We start from the raw sequence: 26,359 nt of genomic DNA on the forward strand, positions 1-26,359 counted from the left end.
GTAAACCATTAGGAGTAGATGTGGGGCAGGGTGTACTGAAGACTGAGAGGCCAGTTTAGGGAGCCTTTGGGAGATTGATAGGGGACAGGTGTAGATAATCCACAGCTTGGATTCATCTTGCAAAAACAGAGCACATGCAGGACACCTGTAGCCAACATGTATTGACCAAGGGGAGATCTTGCTTGACTAATCTGATAGCCTTCTACAAAACCATGACCAAATAGGTAGATGAAAGAGCTGTGGATGTCAGATACCTTGACTTCAGTAAGGCTTTTCATACTGTTTCCTGTAACATCCTCATAGAAAAGCTCAGGAAATGTGGCATAGGCAATTGGTCCATGAGGTGGATTGAAAACTGGCTCGACAATACAGTTCAGAGAGCTGTGACTGGTGGCACAGAGTCAGCTTGGAAAACTGCAGCCAGTGATGTTCCCCAGGGATCAGTACTGGGTCCAGTTTTGTTCAGTATCTTTATTAACAACCTGGATGGGTGGATTGAGTGTACCCTCAGCAAGTTTGCTGATGATACAAAACTGGGTGGGGAGGGGTCGCTGACACCCTGTTAGGCTGTGCTGCCAACCAGTAAGATCTGGACAGGCTGGAGAGATGTGTGAAGGCCTTTATGAATTTCAGTATAGATAAGTGCAGGGACCTGCAGGTTAGGGGTTGCCCTGCTGGAAAGCAGCTCCATGGAGAAAGACCTTAGAGTCCTGGTGCAAAGCAAGCTCTCCAGGGCACAGCAATGTGCCCTTGCGTCCAAGGAGGTAAATGATATCTTGAGGTGCAACAAGAAAAGTATGTACAGGTCTAGGAAGGTTCTTCTCCCCTTCTACTCTGCCTTAGTTGAGACTGTGCCTGGAATACTGTGCCCAGTTTTGTGCTTCCCAATTCAAGACAGGCAGGGATCAACTGGAAGTCAAATGGAGAGCCACAAGGACAATTAGGGGACTTCTGCATCTCCCCTATTAAGAGAAACCGAAAATCCTAGAGCTGTTTAGTCTGGAGAAGACTGGGAGGGGATCTGATCAATATCTATAAATATCTGAGGGGTGGGTGTCAAGTGGAGGGGGCTGGTGGTGTGTTGTATAGTAAGACATGGACCAACGGATACAAACTTGAACATAGAAGGTTTCCCCTCAACAGCTACATTTCCACTGGCAATGGCTCTTCTTTTGCTCTGTTCTTGCCATTGTTTATCTTTTCTATTTAACAGTGTGGGTGATAGAACACTGGAGCAGGTGGCCCAAAGAGGTTCCATGGAGTCTGCTCTGGAGACTTTCACACCCCACCTGGACGCATTCCTGTGTGGTCTACCCTGTAAGTGATACTGCTTCTGTCAGGGAGGTTGGACTCAATGATCTCTGGAGGTCCCTTCCAACCTCTAATATTCTGTCATTCTGTGGCCATGAGACAGATTAAGAAAGAGGTCTTAATCCAACTGAAAACTCACCTTTTTACTTGTTTACTTACTGTCTGGTCTGGTTGCCTGATGTAATCCACCACAGGGCCACGTGGATGCTTGTTCCTCCAGGACTGTAGAAAACAGGGAAAGGCAGGCTGCAAACTGCAGTCCCTGTTTACTGTGCCTTAAATTACTCTTCAAATCTCAGTGTCAGGTAGAGGGAAAAAATATGCTGCCTACAGAGAAAGGCTCTTATATTTAATAGTTTTTAAAAGTGCAATTCTTCAGATAACTTGTATGGATCTCTGAGGATAACAGATATTCAGGAATTGAGGATTTAGAAGTGATAAAGGTATATATTAGAGTGTGTTCTGGCAAACTGTAAACACTTTGGTATGCTGGCTCACATTTTACTAATGGGCCTTCATGCTGCAAATCCATGTTCAACTGCCTCCATCTCACTGATTTATCACTTGGAAATTATGCTATACAACATTGTTCAGACCATTTTAAACTCCATCCAAACCAAAGTAGTTGGCTGCAACTTAGAAGAGGAACAAATCCTGTGTTGATGTTAAAACCAGTGTAAATGCTAATTTAAAGCTAGGCAGGACCAAGGTATTGTACACACTGTTTTAGAAAGCATTTTTAGCATTGAATTCCAGCCCCAACAAAATATAGAGGGCTTCTGTCAGTCCAGTTAGGATTCTGACCTTCAAGTTTCACTGTAAGTGGCCTATATGAAACATTAACTGTGCTTTCGAGAGCACTCACCACCCTGAAATCTAGCACCAGCCTTCTCTGCTAGTCCCTGCTGCCCAGCTGTCCAAGTGGCCTGCAACTTTGTACACAAACTGCATGAAGCTTATGCATCTGCATAGCTACTTTAAATGCTTTCTCAACAGACCCTCCTGGTTCCAAGATCTCTCTCACATAACAGCTCATCCAGCTGCATCACACCACAAATGTGTGGCAGGAAACACCCCTACCCCTATTGCTGCAGGCCTGTAGCTAAACAGCCTATGTAATGCAAAATGGGGATATTCCTCAGTAGCACAGCCTGAAGTGGGCTATGTGATGACACTCAGAAAAGTCATGGTTTGGGTTAAAAGGAAGCTGTGGTTTTGATATTTGTAATCAGGTAGCTCACACAGATAACTTGGTAGCTGCAGCTTCTCACTAAAAAGTCTCTAAAAGCAGGCAAGAACTACCAAACATGTTTAGTGTGCAACAGAAAATATGACAAAAATGCAAACTTGAAAGCAAGTCAAGACCTGCTCCATGAGACAAATGAGGAAACTTAACCAGTCTCCTGGAAAATAAGGAAATAAAGGAAACAGTCAAAAAGGTCTTAGCGTTTTACTATTTATGGTAATTCTGACTTTTATGCCATACAGGTTTTGACTGAATAAAAATCTGCAAGTCTTTGCAGCATTATGTCTTTGAAAACACATATATGCATTAAGGTAGCACTGTACAGACATAGAGGCATTCACTGTACTCAAAGAAAGGGTCATGGGTGCAGCTTTAATGAAGTTTTAAATATACTGCAGCTAAGTGTTCTCCTTTGGAGGAAAACTAAACCCCACCTTCCTGAAGCTGCTGTAGTTCACAGAGAATGGTACTGACAGTAAGCTTTGAATGTTAGTAGAAGTACCTACATCTTAATACCTGATGTGCTAGTTTGAAGCTAGCTAGAATGTTTTGGTGAGAAAAACTAGATTGCAGGCTGTGAAAGGAAAACAAGGCTGATGTCTACCTCACTCCTTGGCTTGCTGAGATGTATAAGAATCAAAACATGGATAACACACTCAGCACTTCTGCTGGGGAACTGGCTGAGTTTCATCTCTAACCTCACCCCTCTGCCGTTTCTTTGACTAATCCACTTTGCTTCCTAACCCCCTTGCCAAACCTCCATTCTTCCTCGGGACTGGGATAAGGTTGAGTGGGGTAGGTGAAGGGGCGGTTGGGAGCCCCTCCTGGGGACTCAGGTTTCTGGGAGGGGGAGTTGTGTTTCGGTGCTACCTTTTATCTTATATATTTCTGTCTATAAACGTATATACTGTAAATATCTGCTTGTATATTGTGCCAGCTGTAAATAATAAGCTTCAGTTAATTTCCAGAGCCAGCAGAGTCTAGTATAGGTGATTTCCAAAGTGGGGGGGTGGGGGGCAGGGAACACCCAAACCATCATACCTGAATATTTAAACAACATTATATAAGGCATACTTAATTATTCAGCATTACCAGGTGCTTGTTTCAGTTGTTAGCAAGGTCAGTAATCTCACTCCACTCATAAAAGTAAATTATGAAGGCCCTCTGTATATAACCCCCTCCACAACATTTAATTACTTGGCAGTTTATAACAAATACTACAAGACCACTTAGATGTGCTCACAGTTGACACGGTATACTGTGTTACACTGTGCAAAGCTGAAATGCAGGTTTTTTTTGAGTACAGAATCAGTCACGTCACAGCAGTTCAGACATCTCTGTAAACCTAGTTGCATTTTCCTTATTTCCATTTGTCATGAAATTTAGCTGCTTAAAGCAAATATATTTAATGAGTCATTTTTATGGCACATGGTATTTACAGAGGCCCATTATTAAATGATTGTATTTACTTTTACAAGCATCATTTGCTCAAATACCAACGCTGCTCAAAAAAAAAAAAAGAAAGTTATACCTAGATGTTGGGTTTAACTACATGATGTCCATTTATCCTTTTTATTGAAGCACACAACCAGGATTGTTTTACCCACATCGTTCTGGCCGAAATTACAACTTCAAGATCTACATAATCTCACCATTTTTAACTCGCCATACACGATGGTTAAACTAAAGAACATCTTCGGGCTTCAATCCAGCAACCACTAAAGCATTTTCTCATTTTAATCGTGCACTCTGCTCCACTCGGAATGGAGTTTTTACTCTCCACGTGCACCCATGACGAACTGCTGCTGCTGGTACAGCCGAGATAAAGCAAGCGACGCACAGGCGGTTGCCGCTGCCCGCTCCTGCGGGCTGTTATCCCGGGGCAGCACCTAGCTGAAGGCGTGCCCGCTGCATTTACCACCAGCAACGCCGCACCAACAAAACAAGCAACTTAGACCACCTTCCTGTAGGATGGCCATTTTATGGAGACAGTCCTCCCTTTTGCTTCTCCGACTGAAGCAAAAGAGGGAAACAAACCGCCGCCGCTGTCGTCGTTGAAAAAACTCAAGGAGAAAATGAGGGCTCCCGCGGAAGCCAGCACCCCATCCATGTCGTTAATACAGTCACACAGCTCCAGTTAATGCCTAAACCGTAATTCTCAGCCTGAACTAACGTAAGAAATGAGTATCAAGTCAATGCCTCATGCTGCAGCTTCCCCCCACCCGGCGCCTTAATGAAAAAAACCTGCGGGGAGAGAACTGCCGCTTCCCTTCCCCGGTGAAGCTCCGCACACCCAAAGGTGTAAAGAACCTGCAGCTCGGCCTCGGCGCACAGACGATTCTCCGCGGCGCGCTCCGCCCGGCGGCCCGGGGCTCCCACGCAGCCGGTGCCTCCCAGCGGCCCCTCCCCCCCCCCGGCGGCTTCCGGTCCGCTGTGGCCCGCCCCCTTGCTAGTCCCGTGCCTGCTGCTCAGCCGCCTATGTGACGGTGTGTCTGGAAGAGTGACGGCACCCTCAGCCAATGGCGATGCGCCGCTCCCCGCGGGGCCGGACCGGGACGGGCTCCTACGCGCGGCCGCGGTGAAGTTTCCTCGGGGTGGGCCGGGAAGCTCAGCGGGGCCGGGAAGGAGGTGCCGGGAAGAGGTATCGGGAAGGAGGTGCCGGGAAGGTGGTACGGGGAAGGAGGCACCGTCATGGAGGAGGCCGAGCCGAGCGAGCGCAGTCCCTTGCTGAGCAGCGTGGAGCGCGGGCGTGGAGCGATCAGCGCTTTCCACGGACGGCGGTTGGCCTGCGCCGCTGTGCTGCTGGCCGAGCTGCTGGAGCGAGTGGCCTTCTACGGCATCACCTCCAATCTGGTGCTCTTCCTCAACGGGCCTCCCTATGACTGGGAGGGTGCCCAGGCCAGCCAGGCCCTGCTGCTCTTCATGGGCATCACGTATCTGGTGTCACCTTTCGGTGGCTGGTTGGCTGATGCCCTCCTGGGCAAGTTCGGCACCATCCTGCTCAGCATGGCTCTGTACCTGTTGGGCATGCTGGCCTTCCCTGTCATTGCTGCACCACACACCCGCCAGGGCCTTTGCGGGGACATCCCCTTGTTCCCCGTAGAGAACTGCTCCTCTCCAGCAGCCAACGCCACCATGGCACCTTGCTCCCAGGTGGGAGCTGTCCGCTACTGTGCCACATCCGTCTTCATCGGATTGGTCCTCGTGGGGCTGGGCGTCGGGTCAGTCAAGGCCAACATCACCCCTTTTGGGGCAGACCAGGTCAAGTATTGTTCGATAGCTGCTGAATTGTTTATGGGTGCTGATCTGAAGCGGGGGAGGGGGGGGCTGTCAGTCATGCAGAGTGGCTTGCCTTGGTGGGGTGGACTGATTTACATCCCTGCAGGGGTTAAATCTCAGGAGGGATCAGATCATCCAGCTCCATTCCCTGTGTAATGCAGGCTGTTGAGTTGTACTGTGCTAGATACAATTTTAGTGTCTGATCTCCTCTGACACTTGATTTCTGGTTCTGGTAGCCCTACCTGATTTGGGTAAGACATAACTATCTTCAGGAGTTGTGTTGGAGTTGGGTGTTGTATTGGCATCACTATCTTTGAGAAGTTGTGTTGGCTTAAGTGGATGGTTAATTATCCTCCATTGTGGAGTTTGTACCAAGTTAATTTGACCTCAGAGCTGACCAGGTGAAACATCCAATATACATTTTAGATTTGACAAAGATAGCATGGACCTTCTGTGGCTGTGCTTAGAGGCCTTTATCATCCTGTGATAAATGAAGAAGAATAAACGGGGGTTTTATGCTTTAGGTATTTCTCCATGTACAGCACTGTGCCTTTGAGTGCTACTTTTTTGCAGGCTAATGTGCCACATGATGGATGGGAAGGTGCTCTCAACATAGCAAACAATACCTGGGCTATTCTCATGAGGACATGTCATGTCAAATAACCTTACTGAGATCCACTTCAGAGATACCATTAAGGGTCATCACTGCTTTATGGAAAGTGCATAAGAGAGACCACTCATAGTTCAGTATCAACTGGAATGCACTGTTGCATTGTATACGTTTCCAATCTTATGCAAAGGTAATATGCTGACTGTGGATGGTGGAGTGTAATGTCTGCTTTACACACAGAATTTCAGATGCTTAGAGAAGGCTTAGATTCCAAGCAGCTTTTCTAACCAAACTGTTTTTGATGACAAAGCAAGGAAAATACCTCCATTCTGTTTGCATGCCCATTAAGTTCTGGTTAGAGCAGGCATCAGAAACACCATGATGTTTTTCATGAGAAATAGGATCTACCTCAATATCTTTGCCAAGCATACTCCTATTGTGCATTTCACATTTGTCATTTCATATATTATAAAACCTGGAGTTCTGGATGAAAGGCAGCATATAAATGTAAAACATTATTATAGCCTGGGATTGTGTGTCTCCAGTGTATCAGTTCTGTTAAAGCCAGCATGAGCCCATCAGGTGAAATAGCTTTAATATGACTTTATCTTGTAAGGTGTTTTTCAGAACTGACTGCTTATCCCCAGAACACTTTATGACTGTTAAATAGAAAAGATAAATAATGGCAGAAACAGAGCAAAAGAAGAGCCATTGCCAGTGAAAATGTAGCTGTTGTAGCTGGATGTTTTTTTCTAAAGGTTTCCCCCCAGGATTTTGTGGAAAGCAGTTTTTGGCTAGATTTGCAGATAATACACAGTGATTTATGTAGGGTGAAGCAAAAGAAATACTCCTTTCTGCTTTATAATAACCAGTAGAGCTCTGCCAAGGACTGGATTTTTCCCTTTCTCTGGCTTATCTATTGTTAAATATATTACATCATGCCACTTACCTTGTTGTGCAATTTTGAGCCATCTTGGATGCCTTCTCCCTGCACAGAAGTGTAGCAAACTGCTGGGTAGGTGAATATATATCGCTGAGAATAAAGTCTGTTTCCCAGAGTCACATTCTTGGGAGGCTGGAATGCACTGCAGGCATGTTTGCCGATAAGATTTGTCCTCCTTCCCTTAAATCCAAAATAAAAGAAAATACTAACTGTGAGTTGTGTGCTTTAGCTGACATGAAACATCTTTCAGGTAGATCCCTTGAAGACTGTCACCTGAATTTTTCATTTTTAATGGATGATGTGTGATTTGAGTGGAAAACCCAGATCTAATGAGAATTTTCTTAGTTAGAACCACTTTATGGAAAATTGGAAACTAAATTCCAGTAGTTATTATCCTCAGAGGTTAAGAAGATGTGGTTTCTTATTTTCTGTTAAATGGGTGCTTTTAAAAGTGCTATTTCAAAAGTGGGTAAGCAGACTCAGTATAGTGTAACTTTTGCCAGTTAGTTTAGCCAAAAAAAAGTTACTTCACGCTAGGTATAGATCAACTTTGCTTGGTTGTACTTATAAATAAGAGCTGTTCTTGAAGAATTTGGAGATTGATCCATCACACAGGTCTAAATCTGAAGTGATGGTTCTCAGAATAGTGTTTATAATCATGTGAGATGTATAACCTGACACTTTCCAGTTCCCCTTTTAAAGACAGTGTTTTGCAGTTGCTTCCTCTTCTATGTAGCAGTTTGTGACATTCTGTAGTTAAGAAACAATGTGACTGACCCTTATTATTGTGAAAGCTAGTTTAGCTTCAGTATTGGAAACCAAGCTTAGTAGTAGACTACTGACCTAGCATCAGCTATAATCGTTGCTCTAATTATAGATTAATCTGGTTTGGGTTTATGTTGATTAGAGATGCCAGTTTTAACCCACAGAGTGTCTCCTTTCTGAATTGCATCATAACCATTAAATATACCAGCACCAAAATGTCTAGCTTTGTTAAAAAACATTGTTGTTACAGTAGCATTGCCAGAGGCTGGGACTGGTTGGAAATTACTGATGTAAAGATGGCTTTAGAGTGATTTTTCAACCTTTATTTATTTGTAGAACCTAGATTTTCCAGTCACTGAGAAGGATGGAGGACTTTGTATAAAGTCTTGAAGGTCTCTAACTGAAAGTTGCTTTGTTGTGGCTGAACTTCTTAGGAGACTGCAGACCTCTAAGTCTCTGCAGCTAAGTTTGAAAACTGAAGTTGTGGCATTCACACAGGCAGTACTAATTTATTTGTTTCAGACTTTAAATATGAACTGGCCAAATTGTAGTATAAAGCTTTGGAATTATGTAGCAACCGAGTTGTAGTGTTACCGAGCTGTCTTCAGATGCTCTCAAAGAGTAACTCGTGTGTAGTGATGGATGACAAGGTCAGAATTCTCTAAGAGTCAATTTGACTGTGGAAAACAGTTGTCATTGTGCTTTCTCGTGTAGGCTAAGGGCAAGGGCAAGTGTCTACGTTTTCATCCTTGCTCTGTTGTGTAGCTGCTCAGATAGTTGGCTGGAGTAAGTTAGGGGTTTTTTGTTACATTCGTCACTTGTGACTGTCAGTCGATTGCAGGAACAAAAGAAAACTGCTACTGTCAGTAACTTTTAAATACTCTTCTTTTTCCTTTTATGTGAACCAAATAAGAGGTCATAGCTTGTCATCTGTCATGTGAACAGGGAGAGAAGGAATATTGTGACATACTGGTACTTTGAGACGTTGGTGTTTAAAAAGTACTTGAGATCATCAGTAGGTGATGTCATGTATCAGATGTCACAGCAGAATAGCACTAGGTGCATCAAAAATAAATCTTGTAGATAACTATTACTGTAGAGAGCTAGGAAATTAAGATAAAGCAAAGCATCTAAGCACAAGAACTATGGAGAAGCAACACTGCTTGTATAGATTCCTGTCTCTCTCTACATAAAAGGAGAAAAGGTGATAGAACCTTAATAGTTGAGCTGTGTAACATTTTTGATTTCAAGCTGAGCAAACTGCTTTAGTTAGTACTTGGATCATCTCTTAAGAAAGATGGTGGCATTGAAGAATCCAGAGGAGAGAGAATTCAGAAAGTTATCTTTTATCTAAGTCAGAATGAGGTCAGAATAAGTATTTGCCTTAGGGACAGCTTTGCTGTGGAAGTTGCTGTTGGTCAGATATTTGTAATGACTTTTCATCACATGCTGTAATTAAAGATCAAGTTGCCCTTTCCCTCTTTTCTTTCTTTAGGTTGTGTTTGCCATTTTGTTCAGATTGTAAGATGTTAACCTTATATCCTATATGACTTGAGACTATTGCAGTGCAGTTACACAGCTGCTGTGTCCTCTGCTGGAAATGGCTGTAAATAACCTAACGATTACACAGTTCCTATAACACAGTGTTCCAGACAGTGAGAATTCTTTATTACAGAAACTGGTTGTGATTACATCTCCTTGAACCACAATCAGCCTAATATGTTCCCTTATTAGTATGAAATCCAATGCTGGGTAGGTCCCAGTTGTAAGACTCAGACTGTCACTGGGCTTTTCTGTCTGTCTTTGGATTAGCTGTATGTAAAGGATAGTTGTCAGATACAGCAAGAAAAAGACATTTTGGACTGTAGAAAACTCAAGTGCTAGGTTAGATTTTCTTTTGCTAAAGATATTTTAGACATCTCGAAAGTAGCAAGATGATTTTGTTTCCTCTTTAGAGGCCCACCTGAATGCATTGACATGTGGGCAGTGACCAACAAAGCAGCTGTGGCCAGAATATTTAGAGTGCTCATTTCCTTAATTTCTGTGGTGGGGGGGATTTTTAGTGTGGTAGGTTTATTTGTTTTGTTGTTTTTGAGGAAGGTTGGGAGTGTTTTGGTTTTCTGGTTTTTGATTATTCTTGTTTGCAATTAGAATTTGCCCTATAGTTAAAAAAAGGAAAATTTAGGGCAATTGTGATGCTCTTTGTATGGTACAATAGCTCATTTTGTATTTTTATTGAAGCAGAACCACTACTGGGTTGTTCCCCAGAGTTCTTGAAGATTGATGTGCTATTTCATTTAGTAAGGAAAAAAGCTGTGTAAGGTTTGAAGAATGCAGAACAGTGAACTGAAGACTCAGAATGGGATTTTATGTGCTGGGGGCTGCTCTGAATAAGTGACAGCTATCCAGCCCTGATAAATTCTCTGGAAAATGTCTGAATCTGAACTCATTTGCAAAGCAATGTGTTTCCTAGAGCAAATAAATTGTGTGTCAGATACTTGCTAATAGTCATTTGAGTCAGGGCACCTTCGAAATAGCTTTACTACAGTGTTTTTGTTCAGTGATAGGAAGCCTTGCACTATGTCCATGGCATGTCACTGATACTGTTTGCATTTTCCCACTGTAAGAAGTTTAGCTAAAAGAGAGTAAATCTGAGAAGGTGACTCTTTTCATACCTTTTAGGCACTACTACTGTCTTTAAGCTGGTTTGTTGCAATGGGGACAGAATATTTTAAATGTACCAGTTTTGACTTTCAGGGATGTGGAACTGTTAGCACGCAGGACAGATTCAGTGCAGGACCCACATCGTACTGGTGCCATTTACATGCATCATTTTCCTTGCTGAAGTTGGTAGGATGTTAAGAATATAATGAAGCTATTGGTGCTGGTACCATGAGGATAGTGCTGCTATGCTTGAACACAGGTGAAATTGAGCAGAGAGAGTGATAGATTTTGCTTTCTGCCTGGATGAAAATAATCTAAGCGTGAGGGGAAAAGGAGAGTTCCTACAGTTGTATGAAAAATACTTGTCCTCGATACAAATGAAATAATACAGTTCTATCATGGTTGTCTTTTTCTTGGCCCCTTGCTAAAATGTAGCATCTACTTATGAAGAGAATAAACCAGTCCATTCGTGCTGTCACACAACTCAAGTAATAACCAGTATGGGAAACTGTGAGTACTCCTCTGTAAATGTATCATAGAATTTTAGAATCAGCCAGGTTGGAAGAGACCTCCAAGATCATCCAGTCCAACCTGTCCTCCAGCCCTATCCAGTTAACCAGACCATGGCACTAAGTGCCTTGTCCAGTCTTTTCCTGAACACCTCCAGGGACAGTGGCTCCACCACCTCCCTGGGCAGCCCATTCCAATATAATATAGCTAAGATTCTGGGCAGCCAGTGTGATCCTTGAAAGGGACCTCTAAGATTGCCTTCTAACTCTAAGGTGTTTGTTTTGGTAAGACATTGCCGTAGTTCTTTCACTTTGTCAAGATTTTCCATATCATAGTTCAGTGTGATTTTTCTTAGGTTATTAATGTTTGTTAATAAAATGCCACAGTGGCATTTCAGATGTGGCTGCAGAGTGACTTTTAGTGTGTATATATACTTTTATAAAGAAGCAGAAAATTGATTCTCTTCATTGTAAGTCTGTGGTGTGTCTGTCCCTTGAGCATTGCACTCCTTTTTGGTCACTCTGTTTCTAAGAGGATATTTGGGATGGAGAAGGAATTTTCAGATATGGTCAGTAGTTTTCATGCAAGAAATAATGAAACAGCCTATAACTTCCTATTTCTAATAAGGTACCTAGAAGGAAGATGTGGTTTCTGTAAGTAGTGGTCAGAGGGAGAGAGGCAGAAATGGAGCAGGCGTGGGATAAAGCTCAGCTGTCTTCTGTTCTTTCCTGGAACTAGGTAAAACAAGTGAGGCTAGGCTAGTACAAGGCAAGTTCAAAACAGACAAATGGAGGTGATTCTTCCCACTGTGTAATTATCTGGGGTACTCTTTGCCAAAGGGTATTATGGATTCTAAAAGCTGACTTGGGTTCAGAGACAGGCTGGACAAGTTCATGGAAAGGAGATCCGCTCTATTTGTTAAGTAGGTAGAACCCATTCTTGGTTCAGGAAGCTTCTCAGGAGCTAATATTTGGAGACTGGGATAATACTTGTTAGAAGGATCTTGCTGTGCTTGCCCTCTTACCTGAGTTGGTTTGCTTTCATCTCCCAGCTTTTCTTTGCATAGGCATTGAGCAAAACCATTTTTAAGAGGGATGGAAAGTAATCTTCCTTGCAGAAATCATAAGAAAACAGAGACTTTATGATGATGAAGAAATAGAACCTTCATAGAATAGATTGTTAGCTCTTCACATAAATTGTAGCACTGTGTTTATGATGTAATTGTTTGCTAAAGTCCTGCTGCTGTTTGAGGTTTAGAATGAACTCCTGGCTTGACACTATTACAGATGGCGACTTAAAATTAGGAAATGAGTACCAAGTTGGAACTGGAAAGGGAGAATTTCTTGGGTTAAGGCTCCAAGATTGTATTTGACTTGCTAAAATGAATGTCTAATGATGCTAGTAACTATGCATAGAAGTAGAGATGCCTTAATATTCCTTTTGATAGGCTTGGTTAAATGGTACAGATAGGATTGTGCACCACTGAGAAGCAAAGCTGTAAATCCCAACTGACAACGTTAAAAACTTATTCCAAGACACAGCTTGGTTTTCATATTGCCAACTACACACAGATCTTTTGGAGATCTGACAAATGAGGAAGGGAAACTTGCAATTAGAAATGAAAAACAACTGACTCAGCAAGACTGGTGCATAGCACTGACTTGCTAGTCCCTGTTAATGGCCTTTCAGTCATAAAGCATTGACAGATATGGTACTATGAATTCTTCTACAGACCAGTTGATCTTTTTAATGTAGTTAACCTTTTAACTTGCAGAGTATCTCTTGGATCACATCTTATGAATGATGCTGGGTTCCAATGACTTAATTACAAAACATGGGATGACTTATGGTAGGCAATATAGAATAAAGAGTGATAGTGAAGTCTGCACAGGAGAAGTCTATAAACAAGGTTGTCTCGACTTCCACTGGAGAGACATTGAGAGCTTGAAGCGGAAAAAATAGCACTGTGAACACTGCTGGTTGAATAGAGGGGCACATGTTTACTGGAGCCTTATGACACCTTAGACATCCTTTTATTTTTCCTTTTTAAGGTCAGAATGGCACGTTTTCAATTTATGTTCTGATGAGAGACATTAGGACTGTGTTAAAATGTAAATGTCTGCTTTAATTACCAAGCAGTTATTTGAGGCTTAGAAAATGGGGTTTGTTTAACTGTTAAGTGTATATACAGCTGAAAGAAGCAAGTGTTGCAATGTTTTGCATGCCTAAGTTTTAGGTAGCTTAACTTCTTTTTTTCTTTAGTAAAGAATTAGTTATTTTGACTTCTGTGCACTATGGGACATTAATCTGAGTAAGTTTTGTCTAGAGAAAGGACCAAATGAGAGACCCTGCAGCAGAACTAATAATGGTTTCTATGAGGCCGTTGCTGAGTATTGTGTGGCTTCTTTTAATCCTATGCTGAACTTCTAGAAGGTCAGTGATGTAATGGGGTAGCTCAGTAAGATGTCATTGCATCAAATACCATACTAAGCCCAAAACACTTAAATCATTTTGGTATGACTAAATTTAAGCTAAACTCTTTGGTGCATTGAACTTGATTCATTTTAATAGAGTCTTCATTTTTTTCAGGAACTGAATGACTTGTTTTTCATCTTTTCCAGGTCAAAGATCGAGGTCCAGAAGCCACAAGAAGATTTTTTAACTGGTTTTATTGGAGCATTAATTTGGGAGCTATTCTATCTCTGGGAGGCATTGCATACATTCAGCAGAATGTGAGCTTTGTTGTTGGATATAGTATCCCAGCGGTTTGCATTGGAATTTCATTCATGGTTTTCTTATGTGGTCAGAGTTTCTTCATCACAAAACCACCTGATGGTAGTGCCTTCACAGACATGTTTAAAATTCTTACATATTCTTGTTGCTCAAGAAAGAGACAAGTGGAACATTCAACCAATAGGTTTGTAACGAGCTCTTTGGTATAGTCTGAATTCAGGGAATTGGCTTAAGAGTTGGAACTAGTTGGTTTGAAGTAGCTGGCAGTAAGTCAGGCTAGAGAAGATACTAGAATATGCAGTTTTGCTTTGAGAACTGGACTGGAAGATTTCAGTTCTGGAAGTGTTTTATAGGATGAAACACTTTGAAACGTTTTGAGATCACTATCTCCATGCTGCAAGGTCAAGTCTGCTGTTTTCAGTTGAATGCTATGTCTTGCCAGTTCAGAGTTTCTGAAACTGACATAAGTATGCTGCTTTTAAGCACTAGTTTACTTCTCTGCCTAGATATGCTTATGGGACACCTTCTGATTTGAAAACCACTGTCATTTGCATATAATATTGTAAATGGCTTGATGAGGCCCCATAATGTATACTGCCTTTTTGCTTTCCAAATGGCTGCTCTACTCTTAAGAGATGCCCATGGAATACAGAGTGCTGAATTCAGTCACTGATGATAAGAGATATCAGGCTTTTATGTATTCAGATTGCAAAACAATTCACTGAATTAGAACAACCTGTATATTTGTGATACTGTTTCTTAGGTTTTGCATATTGCAGTGCCAATTATTTATGCAAGGAGGGGGAGCAGATAGGAAATAAAGAAACCTTTGTAATGGAAAATCCCAGCTTGTGCTCTCACCTGCTGATGATCCATTCTGACTTAGTTGTTGTTCTGCTGTAAGTTACATGAGTAACTTCTCTTGGAAATGCATGAGCTTTCTATAATGAAGTGTCACAAGTCTGCCAGTTATGTCAGGTTTTTGTTGCTGTTTAACTAAACATTGCAAATTCTTTTCAAAAGTGAAGGCCAGGGAGTACTTCAGCAGCCTCGCAAGCAAAGCCTATTTGAGATGGCCAAGCTGTCGCAAGGGGGACCATTCAGAGAAGATAAAGTAGAAGATGTGAAAGCTCTTGTCAAGATTATCCCTGTCTTTTTGGCTTTGATACCTTACTGGACAGTGTATTTTCAAGTGAGTAGTTCCAAATGGTTACATTTTCGTGTTACATATCTAAACCCCATAATTTCTATTTAAGGGCAATAACCTCCTCCTCTCCCAGATGCATATGAAAAGTCTCTGCGCAGTAGCCTTAAGTTGCAGTTCTGAGTCTGTTATAAATTTAACTTCTCTGAAAATTACCTCCTGGAACAGATACCTAGAGGAAACACAAAAGCTCTTTGGGGAAACTGTTCTAGAAGGTTCAACTACCTGAAGGGAGGCTGTAGCCAGGTGGGGGTTGGTCTCTTCTCCCAGGCAACCAGCAACAGAACAAGGGGACACAGTCTCAAGTTGTGCCAGGGGAGGAATAGGCTGAATGTTAGGAAGAAGTTCTTGCCAGAGAGAGTGATTGGCATTGGAATGGGCTGCCCAAGGAGGTGGTGGAGTCACCATCCCTGGAGGTGTTCAAGAAAAGACTGGATGGGGCACTTAGTGCCATGGTCTAGTTGATTGGATAGGGCTGGGTGCTAGGTTGGACTGGATGAGCTTGGAGTTATCTTCCAACCTGGTTGTTTCTATGATTCTATGGGGGTTTACTTGCAGCTAGCATTCAGTAACTGTGATGCTAAAGAATAAGATTTTTTCAGAAAGCTAGTGTTGACAGCTTGACTTGTTTAATACCCATGTACTCAGTAAGGGTATTTTGACTTGAAAAAAATATAGTTGAGAAGTTAGTTAAATCTAAGTCTTGTACAAATTCACTTACCTTAAATATTGTGCTCTGTTTCATCTTGCATTGATTCAGATAGGTCAGAGTAAATGGTGTAGATCTCATTTTGATTAATTTCTTTGTTATTCTTCTGTCTTAGATGAACTAGAACAGCAAATATATTTTGGTGGAAAAAATAGGCAGAAATTGTTTTTAAAGTCACATGAATGATTCTTGTTGCTTTTAGTAAAATGTAATGGTTAAAAAAACTTGCAATGTTCTAACAATAATGATTTTTGGTTTGCCCTATTAGCACTTTATCTATGATATAATGTTTGTTGATTATTAAAAATCAAAACAATATATTGCTTTTAATAATCTCAACTCATCTTTCCTAATGTTAGATGCAGACCACATATGTACTGCAAAGTCTCCATCTGAAAATTCCTGAAATAGCAAATGACACCAACTCTATTCATACGGTAAGCAGGGCAAAAGAAGTGAAGAGTGTTCTTTTTTCAGTTGAAATGCAAACCAGGTACACAAATTCTAGGAAGTTAAGGTATTGACTGAGGGGAGTTGATGGCAACAGACACTGGACATTTAGAAACATGATTTTGGCAAACTGCATGGAGTTCAAACCATCCTGCTTTGAATGGATTCAGATAACTTTGACTTCTTTAATTAAGAGCATCTGTATCCTTCAGGGATCTTTGAAGGCAGCTTAGAAATTTGTGTGCTCTAAGTTTTCAGAGTTTTAAGTAGAATAGAAGCATTTCAACAAACTCAGCAGGAATACCTATACCTAACTGAAACATTAGTATTTTTGAATGTGGAATCTGAGATACATTTGTAACTTTATAGTGCTTAATCAATATTCACTTTACCTTGAATCAGAGTAGCATATTGAAGGCAGTTGATCAATGTTTTTCAAGAAATGCTGGCATCTTGTACCTCCAGAAATGGTGCTGAGAAGCAGAAACAAAAGACATGAATGTAAATTATTAACAAGCTTACTAAATGTTCTTTAAAAAAATCAAGTGTCTTCTGTTTTATTTACAATTAATATCAATACAACAGAATGGCTTCAGTCTTTTCTGCACAGATCAAAAGAAATGCTCAGTTTTACTTTGAACTTGCTTCAAAGCCAAGCTGCTTCTAAACAACCAAATAAAGGCTTAATGGAACTTGGATAGTAAGTATTTTTCACACTGAAGTAGAAAAGAAGTTTATCAAATTAAAGTATACACTGGAAACAAAATGGCAGGGATGATTTAATTGCGTTGAATCACTTCTGTGCCATTAATATTGACTTTGAATGCTTTTAAAAATGTATTTTGGCTGTATTTCTTTAAACTGTCTGCACCATTTTGTTTACTAGATTTGAGATGCACAATCTGTCATTCCTCAGACAGATGTTCTATCATTAAAAAATCTTGATGGTAGAAAAGCTCCCAAAGGATAGTGATTATTGCCATTAAATGTATTTCAGAACCTATGCAGAAAAACTCAGATGTTGCACTAATGCTAATGGCCATCTCCTCTTTCAAAAGGCAACTTAGAAATCTTACAAAAAAACCCTTTGCAAAACATCTTTGCTGAGTTCTACACTTTGTTTTCTTAGAGCACTCTTTTCATTTGCCCAGTAATTTTCTTATTCCTCGTTTTCTTTGGAGCTGTGTGCAGTCTTATTTGCTTTTGTGAAAAGAACCTTTTTTGCCCTGAACACTTCATGTTGTTCAGTCCCAGCAGAAAGCTCCTACATTCTGGGCACCCCACCCTGCCAAAAATCCCACAACCTCAACACCCACCTCAGCCCAGCTGGAGGTGCATTTTGAAAGTGAGAATGTGCAATACTGTTGGAGTTACTATGGTGAGGAATCATTTGTGCTTCTGAGCTAACAGAACTAAGAACAGCCAAATTAAATGAAAACCTGAATATCTGAGTGTTTCCTCAGCTTTTACACATTCATTTTGATTTTAATACTATCAGTACACTGTCTTTTATTTTGGATTTCAGTTTTCTATCAAAAATATTATCCCTCTGTAAAATATCAGTATAAAAAACAACCCTTAAGTATGAAACTGCTAACTTAAGTCATCTGTCCTTCCAGTTCCCAGCAGCCTGGTTGACTATGTTTGATGCAGTGCTTATTTTGATCCTAATACCCTTAAAAGATAAATTGGTGGATCCCATTTTAAAGAGGAATGGCTTGCTCCCATCCTCACTGAAGAGAATTGCAGTTGGAATGTTCTTTGTCATGTGTTCTGCATTTGCTGCAGGTAAGAAAACAACTCTGAGATCTGCTTAGTTACTAATTCAGCTAATTGCAACAGCAATTTATGGTCAGGATTATTCAGACTTCTTTTTCATGGGATAACTAGAATGGAACTGCATGGATTCATTCCCCACAATGAAAAAGATTTTGTCAAAAAAACCTAAACTGTTCTGAATCTTTGTGATAAAATTGGACTATTTTTCCTGTCTGAAATAGATTTTGAGTATACATTTTCAAATCAACCTGTTAATTAAGATTTTCTCATGCATTACTATGTTCTACCATGCTTGATAGAAAACTGTTTGCTTTCTGATTGTTTTCTCAACAAGTGCTTTAGCTTCATGTTCAGTGATTGGGTTACCTGAACAAATGTCCAGCATTTGGATATAAGGCTATTAGTCTATTTCATACTGGTATGGAAGTCCATGTTGCCTGACATATTAACAGTTTATCTTGAAGTTAAATATGTATTTCTCCTAAAAACCAAATTAGTTCAAACATAAGTATATTCCTTCATATAGCCTGATATCCAAGTATTTTAAAAAGTAAAATCCTTTCATCATATCTGAAATAAAAAAAGATAGTTTATGGCTGAACAAGAGTTTCACCCCACTGTGGTTTTTTTCTCTCCTACATTAAATGTTCCCTAATATTTGGGAAGTACTGTAAAGTAGCTTAGCTATAGTGTGAAAGGAGAAAGATGGCAACTCTGTTCAAACCATAAATCAGCTACTTTTGAGATGATTTAACATTGTTAGGCACTGCTGATGTGGAACTGAACATCTCTGAGCAATGCTTCATAGAACCTATAGACTTCACCTAGTATTGCTGTAATGAACATATTGATAAAGCATTATAGCATTAAATGCATTAATTTTAGCACTTGTAATCTCCTATATTTTAGAGAGTGGGACACTTTATATGGCTATTAAGATTTCTCTCAATGAGAGAGATAATTACCTTATTAGACCAAGGTCACTTTGTGTGTGGGCAATTTCTTAGAGCAAAGACATTTAAACTTAAAATAGGAATATTTCTCTTATTCCATGACTTAGGACACTGCTACCAGCAAAAGAAGATGGTGTAAAACAGTAAAATGTCAGCTCTTTAAACAGAAGAGCTGTGTGCAGGCTCACATATAAGTGAATTCAAAATCAGCAATATCTGTCTTTGTTAGTACTGGGGGAAAAAAGTGTATCAAGTTCTCACAGCTGACTTGGGGGAATGGATTCATATAGCAGAATTCTTAAAAACTCAAATGCCTTCTTGTTTTCTCTTCACCTACAAATATAGTAGATGATTTTGTTGGTTTGATCCTCCCCTAACACTTCCACAGTAAAAAACTGAGAAGGCAAATTCTTTGTGTGCTTATCTGCAGTCTGGCTGGAAAGTTTAACCTTCAGGAACAATCTGACATCCTTTCATCATAAAATGGACTTAAGAGCTTCAGTTGTGACAAACTTGGGACACAGGAAACCCTGTTTATTACTAGCAGGGTATAAAGCTTCTGCTGGTTTATGTTTTTCATGCCTATTTTATTTTCTCAACAAATACCTATAGAAGCTTTTTTAAACACTGTTAAAATACTTCCAACCATTTATGCCTTAGAGAGAGAGAATGATTAAAATCTCGAACGTATTATGTTAATAACTTGCAATCTTGGAAGGATCTTAATGATTTGTTTGTGCTGTATTTCCATTTTAACTTATCTAACTGGCATTAGTTGTGGACACTACTTAGGCTGCCTATTAGGTTGTTTAGATTATTCCAAATATCTTATAAACTGTGTGAGAATACAACTGATTAGATTTAATGAACATCTGCCATGCTTCATGCATTTTATCGTGAATTCTGAGCAGCAGTACTTAAGGTTATTCAAGTGGAAAATCTACTTCATTTATGGAGTTTAAACAATTATAGCAAGAACTTAAGATTCTTTTAACTACAACAACTGGAAGATTAAATTTGAAGTTTGTCTATCAAAAGTCTAAAGAAGAATCAATAAATTCAGCAGGGGGATTGGACTAGATGGTCTCCTGAGGTCCCTTCCAACCCCTACCATTCTGTGATTCTAGATTTGGATGTATCACAGAATCACATGTATGGCAAGGTTTGGTATATTGTAGTTGTGCTCCTGTGTAGCTAAATGCCTCCTAAATCTGCTTACATTGTCAAGAGTATCAAACACTTGAAGGATCACTAGATGTTTTGAGGTGCAGTAATCACACTATCAGTATCACAGTATTATCAAGGTTGGAAGAGACCTCACAGATCATCAAGTCCAACCCTTTACCACAGAGCTCAAGGCTAGACCATGGCACCAAGTGCCACGTCCAACCTTGCCTTGAACAGCTCCAGGGACGGCGACTCCACCACCTCCCCGGGCAGCCCATTCCAGTGTCCAATGACTCTCTCAGTGAAGAACTTTCTCCTCACCTCCAGCCTAAATTTCCCCTGGCGCAGCCTGAGGCCGTGTCCTCTCGTTCTGGTGCTGGCCACCTGAGAGAAGAGAGCAACCTCCTCCTGGACACAACCACCCCTCAGGTAGTTGTGTACAGCAATAAGGTCACCCCTGAGCCTCCTCTTCTCCAGGCTAAACAATCCCAGCTCCCTCAGCCAATTCTGTGTTGAATGTATATGGATAAAATCGAGTTCTTAACTCACTGTGATGCTTTGTTTATATTTAAACAAAGTCCCACTCTAAAATGTTTGTCAGTTCTATTAAACCTAAATCATCAAGAAATCCAGCTTTTAATTACATCAGCACTTCATAGTTCAGAGGGCACCGAGGTGGTTGAAAGGCTAAAGAAAGTTGGGTAAGATGCATAGGTGATAAAGGTATTAGGGGAAGTAGAGAAAATGTGGGGGCCTTACATGAAGAGGTACCAAGTTTACAACAGTCTTTACCTCAGAAGTAGATGTTGCTAAGGAAAGCACTTTTTAAGAAACATCTCAGGGGTTCAAGGTAGTATTTAAACAAACCTGAAAAATTCTAACCTGTTTTCCCTCTACAACTCTCATACCTTGGAAGATGAGACTGTAAAGCTTTTGCAAGATTTTGTACTTGACTAGATTCTGAACTGCAATGAGTGAATGAACGTGGCTTATACAAATGCAGCTTCCCATCCTTTTCTGAACACTTTCTAAGTCTCTTGTTAATAATGCGTGCTCCCTCAGTTTGCTTTTCAGAACTCTTGTCTCCAACACCCTACAGGGAAGAAATACAATGTTATCCTTAAGCACCTGATTTCTAGACTTTGTTTCATTCTGGGCGCTCCTAAAGACACTCTATAGGACCTACAGAGAGCTTTCCTTATTCTTTCATCCCAGCTTGGGTCTCTTGCCATGAGCAAGACTAATAAGAAACTGCATATTGTGGTATAAAGTGGTTTTGGAAGACATCAATCATGCCCTTGGAACACTGTCACTTAGCAGAGAGGTGGCTGATGTGGTTGGCCCGTTGAGGTTTGTATGTCACAGACTTGGGAAGAAACAGAAGAACAGCTATTCCAGTGTGCATTAGCAATTGCTTGTGCTTGTTTGTATGAAAAGTACCATCAGTAGCTTCAGCAAACATCATATCAAATGCCATGTCATCGTTTGGCTGCCTCTAGGAAAGGAGAAGCTAGAAGTGAGGAAGCAGACATAGTCATTTGTGCATGGTTTGGTATTTGAGAAACATCCTGTCTATTATCTAAGCCTTTCACAATTTTTTGTTTTAACAGTAGTGATATTTTGGGCCCCCATATTAGGTCAGATCTTGGCTCAGTAAGTAGAAAGAGACCAAAACTGACAAGCACTAAATGAGAGGCCACATGTGTGTGACTCTTAAGGGAAGTAGTGTCATTGACTCAGTCTTGTTCTTCTGAATCAGTAATGAATTAATCCACCTTATTTCCAAGAATATTGAGAGATCTTTTATAGAGGTCCTTTCTGGGTGAAGCAGGGAGATGTAGAAACTATTAGCTATTCTGTGCATAGAATCATAGCCTGCTCTCACTTGTAAGGGACTTTGAAAGGTCATCTAGACCAACTCCCTGTGCAGTAAGCAGGGGCATCCTCAACTAAATCAGGTTGCTCAGAGATCCATTGAGCCTCACCTCGAGTACCTCCAGGGAGGGGCCTCAATTACCTCCCTGGGCAACCTCTTCCAGTGTTCCACCACCCTCATGGTAAAGAACTTTTTAGGCAGCAGTGAGGCAAATCTTTTAAACTGGACAACCTCAAGAATCTTACAGCATTAGCTGATATTCACTTTCTATGCTAAACTGTCGTGTTGAGCAAGCAGTATGGTGTTTGGTTTTCATTCTACATTAAGTACTTTCTATGCAATGTTTTGCCTGTAAATCAAATTCTAATGTGCTTTTGGCTCTTTTGAGATGCTAAGTTTCATATAAATGCCATGATCATATTCACAGAGGGTTTTCATAGTCCTACAGGACTAGTGTCACCATTTCAATAAGCAAAATGGGGTTTAGTTTAATAATACTGTGGTGGCAGATGCAGTAGTTACACTGCAAAATAGTAGTTTATGAAAATGAGATTGTCTTTAAAAAAGCTCAATGTAGTATGACAAAGCTCTCAGTTAATCCATCTGGAAAAGAGTTAAGTATTTCTGTAATTATTGCTACTGAATAAGAATATAATCACTGATTCTATGGCAGAACAACTGCATGTCTTGGAATAACAATAGCAAAATTAGTCTGAAATGCTTTTTGTTAGGAAATAAGGAAATGCACATTCCAATTTTATCATTTGTAGTTGCAATGAAACACTGAATCCTGATCTAATCTTAATATTAAAAAGAAAGAAAACCACACCAACATTTGCATCTTAGGCTGTTATCTTTTTTTTTCTCCCTCCACTTAGGAATTCTGGAAAGCAACAGACTGAAAATTGTCAAGATTAAAACAATTAATCAGACAATTGGAAATGTTACATACCATGCTGCAGATCTGCCAATATGGTGGCAGATTCCTCAATATGTGCTGATTGGATTCAGTGAAATATTTGCAAGTATAGCAGGTAAGTGTCTTTGGGTGTTTCCAGTCTACTTTCCTAAATAATGAACTCTTAGAAAAAAAGTAGTGTCTTCCCAAATCACTAGAAATAAGCTCTGTCTAATGTCACCAAATAGAATATTATTCACTGTAACTTAATATGTGACAAACTACACAACTGTCTTTCACAAATGAAAAGTTGCTAAGTAAGGATAGGTTTTCAAGACTGAATTTCAAACAGCAATACTTAAAATATTTGAATGTCATCCAATTAGCACTGGGTATTTCCAATACACATCCAGTTAGCACTGGGTACTTCCAATGGAAAACCATATAGCCTTTCTGGGCTTCTCAATTCAAGAGAGATGTTGAGATACTGGAATGTGTCCAGAGAAGGGCAATGAAGCTGGTGAGGGGCCTGGAGCACAAACCCTATGAGGAGAGGCTGAGGGAGCTGGGGGTGTGCAGCCTGCAGAAGAGGAGGCTCAGGGGTGACCTCATTGCTGTCTACAACTACCTGAAGGGAGGCTGCAGCCAGGTGGAGGTTGGTCTCTTCTTCAGGCAACCAGCAACAGAAGAAGGGGACACAGTCTTAAGTTGTGCCAAGGAAGATCTAGGCTGGATATCAGGAGGAAGTTCTTCACAGTGATTTGCCTTTGGAATGGGCTGCTCAGGGAGGTGGTGGAGTTGCTGTACCTGGAGGTGTTCAAGAAAAGCCTGGATGAGGCACTTAGTGCCATGGTCTGGTTAATTGGATATAGCTGGGTGCTAGGTTGGACTGGATGATCTTGGAGGTCTCTTCCGGCCTGGTTGATTTTTTGATTCTATGATCTTTGGACAAGGTGCTAGGGCTGAAAGGCATTTAGAGTCCACTCCTCTGGATTTAAAGGCAAGCAAAGGAAGAATAAAAGCCTAAAGGGTCAAGAAGAGAGTGGGTGAGGCACTTAGTGCCATGGTCTAGTTGATTGGATAGGGCTGGGTGCTAGGTTGGACTGGATGATCTTGGAGGTCTCTTCCCACCTGGTTGATTCTATGATTCTTTCAATATTGCATTACAAAGAATACTTGTAATGCAGTATTGTTTCCTCTGAATTTTCCTGTGCATGACAAAAACATTTGTGCTTTGTAATTTTTTTTGGCCTAAAAATTGAGCTTACATTTTAGAAAGTAATTAGTAAGTGGAGGCGCTGAGTGAATTAAAGAAGGAATAAACTTTAGAAAGGTTTATCACCAGTTTAAATTTATGTTACTTGAGGTTTTACACCTTTGAAACAACAAAAGTTACATGACACTCAATCCAAACTCTTTTCTTTGGTGAAAATGAACATCAAAGTAGATGTTCTTTCTCAGTTTTATCTGCTTTACAGATCAGCTTTTCTGTAGTTGCTTTAATACTTTCAGCAAACCAAAATGCTGTTCAAATCTTCCATTTCATGAAGAAATGCAAAGAGAACTGAAATTTCTTAATACTGTTCTGTGTGATGTAGCAGACAGCTGTGCGATCAGATTGGTTTTTAAGCTGAAAGTGAAGTGGGAGGAGAGGGTGAGTAAGACTATGAAATCTTATTTTCTGGTCTGTTTCCTATATGCACAGGGCTCATTAGCAGGAGGGAAGCACAGGCAACTTATCTGTTATCACTGTGGTATGCCTAAGACTGCTCTGCAGTGATTAAACAAGTGAAACGCCAGCGTTGACTCCCTTAGCACAATGTTTACATATGTAATGCTTGGGAGCATCACTTAGTTACCACTAACAGAAACCTTTCATGATCACAGAAGTAGCTGTTTTGATACTACTCAAATAGAATTGCAGAGCTACCTGATGCAATACTCCTCCAGTGACTTGGTGTAAAATCGTTTAGTATTTGCTTAACCATAGTTACTTATTAATGTGGTGAAATAGTGCTTTGGAATATTGAACTTTGAGGTTTATCCATTCAAACTGATATTACATACCCTTCTTTTTCCTCGATTCCCTGTGGCAGAGTTTGCTCATTTCTTTTCCCCTGCGGGAGGCTACTTTCACTCCACATGCTGGGCAAGCACAGTGGGTTAAAATGAGATTCTCTAACTCTCAAAGATCTCACTGGTGGTGGCCCCAGCTGTCACATGGTCCATTTGTTTCCCTTTTAGTGGAAGAGAGAACTGCTCCATCAGGTTTCTAGTTACATATATTCTATTGTCATCACAGTTGTTAGGAAATAAAAGAAGGTGGTTGGATTGTTTGGCAAGTAGAAGAAAAATGTGAGATCTGTTTGTCAGTTTTTTCTGTTTGCTCATTTATTCTAAGCTTTTCTTCCAGTTCTCTGGCCTGAGATTCCATATGACTGAAAGAATTTGACAGATCCATCACGTATTAAACTTTACCTTAACTATTTACCATGTTGGAGGAATTCGAGCACAAACTCTTGTGGCAGTGAACAAAAGGACATGGAGATGAAGTCCTACTGGATTTTACCATCTGAAATCCTAATTCTCCCTTTTTGTACTTTAGCAGTTAGGATTGTAGATGAACCTCTAAGTGTGGAATAGTTGAAGGTCTGAGGTCATTGACTGATTATCTGATAAGGATCCCATTCCTGGTTCCTCATGTGGTTTGCACTGCCCCCAGTGATGTATAGTCAGTATGTGAATTAATTTGCTTCCTTAAATAGCTGGTAAGATATGGGAAGAGTTCATTATCTTTAAAGCACACTAAGGCCCAAGTTGCTAAACACATTAGATTCCTAGATGGAAACTACACTTTAGCAGTGCAGCCAGTCTGTGTCCTTTGCTAGAGGACATACCTGCATAGCCATTGCTGTACATTTCATTACATGTGAATAGTAGCTGTCACAAATCCTAACAGGTAAAAATCTGAAGATGGAAGTCTTCCTTCATTGAGTTCTTTATTAAAACTAAGGTATTTAGCTTTTTTCTCAAAATAATAAAATGAGTGATGTGCAACTTCAGAGCCTGTGGCAGTTAAATCTGAACTCAGATAACTTACCAGAAATGCAAGCATTCCTGCACATAGAAACACACTTTTTCCCTCTCGCACATTTTTGTTTCTCTATCAGGCATTCACAAAGGAAAAATAACAAACCTTATCTGCAGGTTGTGGAAAGGTCAAGGACTTGATGCATTCTCTGTTGAATTCCAAACTGAGCTG

The 26,359-nt window shown here is 40.5% G+C and overlaps 1 protein-coding gene and 1 long non-coding RNA gene across 2 annotated transcripts in view; one reads left to right on the forward strand and one right to left on the reverse strand.

Annotated features, from left to right (window-relative positions):
• Positions 1-5,052: 5,052 nt before the first annotated feature.
• SLC15A4 (solute carrier family 15 member 4) overlaps positions 5,053-26,359 on the forward strand; it is a 29,625-nt gene continuing 8,318 nt past the window's right edge. The window contains exons 1-6 of the mRNA XM_064168321.1: positions 5,053-5,818; positions 13,950-14,245; positions 15,085-15,253; positions 16,334-16,411; positions 18,044-18,212; positions 23,078-23,233. Of these exons, the coding sequence (XP_064024391.1) occupies positions 5,249-5,818; positions 13,950-14,245; positions 15,085-15,253; positions 16,334-16,411; positions 18,044-18,212; positions 23,078-23,233 (1,438 nt within the window). The 5' untranslated portion in view covers positions 5,053-5,248. The remainder of the gene's footprint in view (positions 5,819-13,949; positions 14,246-15,084; positions 15,254-16,333; positions 16,412-18,043; positions 18,213-23,077; positions 23,234-26,359) is intronic.
• LOC135188707 (uncharacterized) lies at positions 6,986-16,892 on the reverse strand. Its single transcript, XR_010307792.1, has 4 exons — positions 16,817-16,892; positions 15,987-16,094; positions 7,396-7,569; positions 6,986-7,105 (listed from the first exon to the last, which is right to left on the reverse strand). It is a non-coding gene; the product is annotated as an uncharacterized LOC135188707 (long non-coding RNA).

The sequence above is a fragment of the Pogoniulus pusillus genome, chromosome 30 (assembly GCF_015220805.1).
Source record: "Pogoniulus pusillus isolate bPogPus1 chromosome 30, bPogPus1.pri, whole genome shotgun sequence".
In the NCBI taxonomy this organism is placed as follows: Eukaryota; Metazoa; Chordata; class Aves; order Piciformes; family Lybiidae; genus Pogoniulus; species Pogoniulus pusillus.